Source organism: Neolamprologus brichardi, chromosome 3 (assembly GCF_056152115.1).
Source record: "Neolamprologus brichardi isolate AB-2024 chromosome 3, ASM5615211v1, whole genome shotgun sequence".
Taxonomy (NCBI): Eukaryota; Metazoa; Chordata; class Actinopteri; order Cichliformes; family Cichlidae; genus Neolamprologus; species Neolamprologus brichardi.
Window position 1 is genome coordinate 49727981 of NC_142106.1, and position 7930 is coordinate 49735910.

Sequence of the window (7930 nt, forward strand, 5' to 3'; positions counted from 1 at the left end):
TTTCCTTTTTCTTGAGTTTCAGCCAGCTGAAATGTGTTTTCAGTCATTTAAAGCTTTGTGTCCATTTCATACTGAGAACCAGAACAGCATTTCTTTCTTTTTAAATTCACTAGATTCATTTCTTTTTCTTACATAACTGTTTCTCTCTCCTTGTTTTAATGCCATCTTCTTATTTATTTCTCCTTTTAACGGGATTTAAAGGATACTCATTTCATTGTGACAGAATAAAAGTGGGTGGTAGGCAGAGACGGGCTCCTCCAGGCTGCACATTAGGGAGCACTGTCCACTCACAACCAATCACAGTCTCTCTGTGTGGGTTGTCCCTGTGTTCTCGACAGTTATTATTCACTTCCGGCTCTCTTCCACAGTGTGTCTTTGTTCTGTCTTCCTCACCTCACCCCCAACTGATCGTGGGAGATGGTCACCCCTCCCTGAGCCTGACTCTGCTGGAGGTTTCTTCCTGTTAAAGGGGAGTTTTTCCTTCCCACTGTCACCAAGAGGGAAGGCGTCTCAAACTTAAATGAGCTGTGGGCCACTGCTAGCACTGTCATCTCATGTGAGGGTTGTTTGTTTTTTAAAATGTCAAATATTGTATAACAAGAGAAAACTACAAACGTGAACGCAAATGTTTTTCCTCCCTCTTAACTGAAGCCTTTCGTTGAACTACCAAATAAACACGTTGGTCCTCGCTTTCTGGTTAGACATGTGGCAGCACTTCTGCTATCACTGTGTTCGTATTTAACAAATTAAAAATGCAGACATAAGGTTACACATGAGTTTGTGACTCTCCCACTGAACTAACAGAGCCGATCCCTCAGCATGTTTGTGCTCTCTGCTCATGTCGCCTTCATATTCAATCTGGCATATTTTGGCTTTTTAAAGAACTTATTTTAACACTGAACTCAACAACAAATAAATCCTCCCTAACAAAAAAGTCACTTTGAGGGTCAAATTGCATTAGATTTCTTCACAGCAAAGTGTATGGACTGCAAGTGGCCCCTGACACAGGAGGTCATGTGATTGTTAGGGTTTTTTGTTTTTTGCAGGGTCTTTACCTCATAATTGTGTGCTTGTAGCTCAGGCATTAGAGCAGGTTGCCTACTAATTGGAAGGTTGGTGGTTTGATCTCTGCTCCAGTCTGCATAACAAAGTGTCTTTGGGCAGTATACTAACCCCAAGTTGCTTTCCGAGGCGTCCACTAGATTTGAATGTTAGCTAGAAAGCACTTAGGTGTCGAGAAACGTGCTTGTCTGAATGGTTAAGGTTTGTTGTATGGAGTACGATAGAAAGATGTCATATAAGAACCCATCCATTTACCAATATAAAGCACCTTGAGGCAACTGTTGTTGCAATATAGCACTCTGTGTTAGCACTGCCTGATGACCTGTCCTGGCTCTGTCCTTCCTCTCAACCTATGGCAGCTGGAATTGACTGCCGCCCGTTGCTGACCCTGAACTGGATAAGCAAAAGAAGAAGAATGAATGAGAATGTTTCTCTGAGATGAAGCAGATAGAAATCAGCTGTAATTCATTTACGGTTTCATTGATTTTATTTCTTTTAATTGATGTTTATAGTATAAGTTAAATATACAAAGGATTACTAAACGAGTCCATGTGCCTTAACTATTTACAGAGGAATAAATAACTTTTAAAATGAACTGACATGAATTGATTTCTATTATTTGACAGTGACAGAGATAAAGTGGTACACCACTTCCATGTCGTCAAACAAGCATATGCGCTGAGCTGTGTCATGTAAAGTGAAAACTATAAGACACTTAACAAGTACTGTTCCTTTTTCTTGCCTCACTATAGACTCTTACTGCTGATATTCAGTGTGGCATGCAGCTCCCCAGGGTCATATCCAAGAAGGCCTTGCAGGTTGCATACAAAGCGATAGACGTAGCGTTTGCCAGCGGTTTTGCGAATAATGTTCTTGTCATAGTAGTAGCGCAAACCACGGCTCAGCTTCTCATAATTCATCTTAGGTTTGTTCTTCCTGCGACCCCACAGCAGTGCCACCTGAAGAAACAATCCACATGTAAACACCAGCAGAATAAGCCTCGTGTTTCCTTTTTATAACAGCAACATGATGATTTCTAAATGACAAATAGTGAAGCAGTAGTTAGCGATGTCAGCTCATAGAAGAAGGTTCTTTGGTGCTTTTATTGCAGAGTGGAACATGTGGAGGTTACAAATATGCCATTACAAAGTGAAAAATACCCTAATTGAAATGTGGCCCTTCATGCTCTACTCATGCAGGTATATATCCTGATATGTTGTGAACTCAGCATTAATGACCTCGTCAGGATCCGTCAGTTTGAACTCCCAGCCATTTCCTGTCCAGCTTATACACGACTGACAGCTGCGGTCTGTCAGAAGCTCCAGCAGAAACTGCCAGAGCTGAATGGGCCCACTGCCTATTGAGACACGACAGAACAAATGAGTATGCTTACCTCATGGCTACACCTTATCGTTTACCTCCTTCAGCCACTCTACTCACCAGTGTAGCCAGCAAGAACCGCTACTGGTATTACAGCTGTCTCCAGATCAGTTTTGCTGCCTGCACATTCCCTGAAGTTCCTCTGTTGCTGAGGTAACATGAAGGCATTTTCAGACATGCTCTCTTCCATTACTGGCTGGACGTCATGGTGCGGAGCAGCCCATGATTGAGTGCCCACAGCGGCAGACTCATCCCCGAGAACACTCTCCACTTCTGAGCCTGTCCCTGGACACACATTGGAAACAGAATCAAGTGATGTCTGCCAGCTCAACTGAGTGGTCATATCAAACTGTAGATTAGTCTACAGTCTTCCAAAAATGAGCTGATGTAATAAAGTAACTAAAATTAACTAACTGAAGAAGAGAGCTTTAGTCTGAGCACAGTCCAGAGCCTCCTCCCACAAGGATGAAACACAGAATACACAGCTGCAGGGAGGACACGGCGAAGAACAGAGGGAGACTCAGACCATATGTACACAGGGAGATGGAAACACCGAGGAACACAGCTGAGACTCACTGGGAAACAAGGCAAAGGAAGCAAAACTAAAGACAGTGCACAGGAGATAAGTAACAAATAAAATAAGACAGGAAGTAACGATCACCGAGTCCAGGACAAAGACATACAAACACGACACAAGTAATGGGGAAACCAGAAAACCACGGAGACAAGACACAGAGATGTCCACACACAACTGGGCACACAAGAAGGGAAATATTATATAACAGAGACACGTGGGCTCAACAAGAACATAACTAAAGATCCAAACACACTGCTGGAGGATAATGAAAGGATAAAGGGAAATGGCAACCATTTTCCTAAAGAGCAATACCAAAACACAAGTGATCCTCAAAAACTCACAACCCTGGCTCCAAGACCCATCGACCATGAAACGATTATTATATTCCATGTCAGCTGTAAGTCCTCGAAATGCAAAGTGGAAGTGTTACGAGCCACAGCACCTGTCAGCCCACATAAATGCTCTGCTCACTCAGTAAGCTCCTCTGGCATTAACATCAGCTCTAAAACTGTATGTGGCTCACTTACTTTAGTCCATACTGGGTATTTTTCCCTTTGTGGAGCAATTCTGACTGTAATGCTTTTTATTCAACTGATGACTCATTATCATGTGATCTGTCTCACCTCCATTCCCTCGTATTTCCTGCAGCAGGGCTGCAGAGCTAATGCTGCTGCTGCCACGTTGTGAATAGGCTGGATAGTGGCCTCCATGCTGCACACTCATTGGTTCCAGATCGTGGAGGTCTGAGCTTTCACTGGGATGGTACTGAATGTGGTAATTATCTCTGTCTGAGCATCCCTCAATCTCTGAGTAATTTTCTGAAGGAAACACGACAACAACAAAAAAAAGTCTCAAGCTTGCAGTTGGGTGGTGCGTGCAGACGGCTAATGAAGAAGAGCAGTCACATTCTCTCAGTGACAATGGGCTTTATTCACAATCAGTATGAACACATCTGTGAATGAACTATGTATACAGTTCACTCTGTTCCATATATCAATATATCATTTTTTTCACTGATGATAGTAATAGTATCAAGTTTGAAGCAGTTCTGAATTTTTTTCATAGTCCAAACATATACAGGTGGTAGTATGTGGCTCAGCACATCTATTCAACACTGTCTGAAATGACCTGATGAGAGAAAGGACTGTGCAAAGAGAACTGACCATTTAAAATTTCAGAGTTTTGAATTCTTCGCCATTCTTGTGCAATGATAGAAAACAATGTGGCTAGAAAGCTAATTCTGTGCTTTTCAATAAAAGTGCTATCACCTCTCCTCATGGTCTCCAGGTGCTCCCACAGGATTTCTCCTGCAGTGGAGTCAGACAACAAGCCCAGGAAAGCCTCTTGGTCAAGACCACACAGCTCGCTGCCATCCAGACCTCTGAGGTCTGAGCCCAGGCAGCAGAGCCCAAACTCAGCCTGGCACCAGTCCAGCCAGTGGTTCACCTCCCACTTCGACCACAACCTAGGATCTAAATATACATGCACATGCATTAATAACAGAGTCGGCAACACGTGACAACTAATCAAAGCTCCCACTCCCACTGTACCCTGTGGAAAGTGACAGCTGACTCTCTCCTGAGTGAAGCCTGTAAAGCTGGCTTTCACAGCCTGAGTGAAGACCTCCTTACTGGTTGGGGTGAGGGGGGGGACCTCTAGGACATCAAACTCTGGAACAAAAGTTATGTTTACTCTTTACAACACATTAAAGACGACCTATCATTAAATATTTCACAACTTTTGATTCAGTTATTTCATACATGGTGTAATAAAGCTAATCTACAGAGATTAAGTTTATTATGATGACACGTTTATGTATGTATGAGCTACACAATTAGAATATAAGTTACAGTTATGTGCAAAAGTCTTGAGCCATCCCTCTCTTTTTTATTTCTAAGGACCCAGACTTTCTTTTAGGCGATGCCCTTTCTTTTTCTTTCTTTCTTTTTCTTTTTTACTTGTTTTATTTAATTAAATTTGATTTGATTTATATAGCACCAGATCAAAACAACAGTCACCTTAAGCCACTTTAAATTGTAAGGAAAAGACACAATAATACACAATAAACCTTAACCTCGCCATTTTCAGATGAACTTTTTTGTTTGCCACAAGAAATTTTAAATAGTATTTTCAGGCACTTTGTTACCAGCAACCTGATGAAAACATCATTTTCTTTCTTTTCTTGGTAACTTGGTTTATCTCAGCATGGTGTGCAGCGTGTCAGACAAATTAAAGTAGAGCCCCAAAGTAAGAAGTAGGTGCCCTAAAAAGAAAGGACAGCAAATGAACAATGTCTGAAACTCGTGTCCTTAAGAAAAAGACCTGACCCAGGACCTTCATCTGACCCATCTGCTGTTCTGGAGCCAGAAGGACGGCTGTCTCGCATGCTGATGAAGTTCACCTAATTCCACAGAAATTGGACTGAAAATCAGTGGCAGCCGGTTTGATGGGGGAATGAAGCCAACTGTGAACATTGATTTAAATCACCATCAATATGTATGTATGCCTGCAGTCATCTTTAAAATGCAACAAGGCTCTGTCATGTTTTGGGGTTGGTTTTCAGACAGTGGTGTTGGAGGTTTTGTCAAAATTGATGAAATGATGAATTCAGAAAAGTATCATTATGAAAATAATGTCAAACACACCATCAGTGCAGTGAAAGCAGAGCTGGAGAGAGAACACAGTGGAGCACCATCGTTCATGGACCGGCCTCCCCAGAGCTCAACATTATATTATTACTATTATTATTATTACTATTAAAACAGTGTGGGATCATCCTGACAGAGAACAGAAACATCCAAAGAAGAGCTCTGGAGAACTATTCAATAAATCACTGCATCGATATCCCCATTTTTCTAGCAACACATGGAGGGGGGACTCAAGTCTTTTGCACAGCACTGTATTAGCTGTTTAAAACCTCCCAGACATTGTCATCACATTAACCAGCATGAACTAAATTATTAGATCGTCAACCAAAAGTGATGCGAGTCAGCTACAGGATGCACAGTGAGAGACGCTGGTTTGTGTTTGTATGATGGGGGACTGTTCCACTTTGCTGTCAGTCCGAATGATCTTCTTAGTTTGAGAGTAAACAAATTATGAACAAATACACTTTTTTCTAATATGTTATTGGTTCTATGCTGCTTATAAATGCAAAGGCGAATAAAGTTTTGTGTTATAATATCAGCCATGTCTAACATAATGTATTAGACATATTGACAGACAATAAAAAGATTCAAAGTAAAAATCATTCATTCTGATAAAACACAGAACAGAGAGATGTTGGTGTCTTACCGTAAGTGTTGCCATCCATCTCAGTGTGTGTGAGACTGAGGATCAGGTGGAGTAAATAGGGATCACACGGGGAATGAGCCTTTAATATAATAGCTGTGAGGGAAGGAGGAGGCAGGCCGTGATTGACAACTGTCAGCCATGGAGATGTGGGAGGGTCAGCAGGAAGAGATTTAAGGTCCAGTGTAAGCCCTCCACATAATAAATCAGCATGTATAAGAATCAGAATCAGAAAGGGTTTTATTGCCAAATGTTGAGCAGGTTTACAACATTAGGAAATTGCTGCGGTACTTAGTGCAAACATACTGTCATATAATGCTTAAATAGACATAAAAATAAAAATAAGAATTAAAAGTGGTAAGTAGATAGATATATACATGAGTGCAGGTGGTGATCAGTGCCAAACATGGAATGATGCAGTGGACACAGCGTACGGTCACGTGTTAGTGGTCATACGGTATTGTTCATGAGTCCAACAGCAGAGGGGAAGAAACTGTTCTTATGGCGAGAGGTTCTGGTGCGACTGGACCGGAGCCTCCTGCCTGAGGGGAGCAGGTCATACAGACTGTGTCCAGGGTGAGAAGGGTCAGCTGTGATCCGAGCTGCACGCCCCAGTGTCCTGGAGGTGTACAGGTCCTGCAGAGATGGGAGTCTCCAGCCAATCACCTTCTCAGCAGAGCGCACAACACGCTGCAGTCTCTGTTTGTCCCTGATAGTGGCTCGAGCGTACCACACGGTGATGGAGGAGGTGAGGACGGACTCGATGATTGCGGTGTAGAATTGCATCATCGTCCGTGTTGGCAGGTTGAATTTCTTCAGCTGCCTCAGGAAGTACATCCTCTGCTGGGCTTTCTTAATGACGGAGGTGATGGTGGGCTCCCACTTCAGGTCCTGGGTGATGGTGGTACCCAGGAAGTGGAATGAGTCCACAGAGGTGATGAGGGTGTCAGTCAGGATGATGGGGGGGAGTGGGGCTGTGTGCTTCCTGAAGTCCACAATATAAGTATAATAACATAAGAATGTGCTAGAATAAGTACATTTACTGTTTTTGTGGTGTATATTAAGAATTTGTTAAAACACACAGCTTCCCACTTCCTGTTTGTTGGAAATTTGTAGAGAGTAGTAAACTCTGAACTATCTTGGAGGAGGTATGGGTGGACTATTTCAGGAGAAAGACTGGAGAATAAAAAATAAAATAAAAATCAGCAAAACTGCAGCTAATTGTGCATCAAACAAGTCACGAGACTAAAGTGACATCCTAAGTTTAAACGGCAGTCCAACTGCTGTTGAGTCAGTTTTAGAAACGGACTTTAAAAGGTTAGTGCTAATGAAAAATAGGAAGAAAAAATATCAGAATTTCAGAAAATAGGGAAAAGCTGACCGTGCTGTAAAAGACAAACTTCCTCACTTTGAAATGAAAAAGAGAAAACCAAAATAAACTAATAGAGTATTGGAGTGGGTCGTTGATTTAGTCAGAAAATTGTGTGAATTGCATGAAAGGATAAAGTGTGCGTGTTTTCACTTTTAAATGCTGGTCCCTTCACAGACGTTGGAACATTTTCCTTGAATGCATCGTTTTCCTTTCTCCTCATTTTGCTCCAATTGTTCTTCAAACAGAAT

General features: G+C 42.0%; 2 protein-coding genes across 2 annotated transcripts; both read right to left on the bottom strand.

Moving 5' to 3' along the window:
- Positions 1-1808: 1808 nt before the first annotated feature.
- LOC102787744 (protein C-ets-1-like) lies at positions 1809-6332 on the bottom strand. Its single transcript, XM_006809856.2, has 7 exons — positions 6314-6332; positions 4570-4689; positions 4288-4491; positions 3643-3837; positions 2503-2727; positions 2301-2419; positions 1809-2021 (listed from the first exon to the last, which is right to left on the bottom strand). The coding sequence occupies exons 1-7, from the start codon at positions 6330-6332 to the stop codon at positions 1809-1811; spliced, it is 1095 nt and encodes a 364-aa protein (XP_006809919.2).
- A 428-nt stretch (positions 6333-6760) lies between these two features.
- LOC148105727 (uncharacterized) lies at positions 6761-7902 on the bottom strand. Its single transcript, XM_087838375.1, has 2 exons — positions 7859-7902; positions 6761-7334 (listed from the first exon to the last, which is right to left on the bottom strand). Exons 1-2 carry the CDS (start codon positions 7900-7902, stop codon positions 6761-6763), a joined length of 618 nt encoding a protein of 205 aa, XP_087694501.1.
- Positions 7903-7930: the final 28 nt, after the last annotated feature.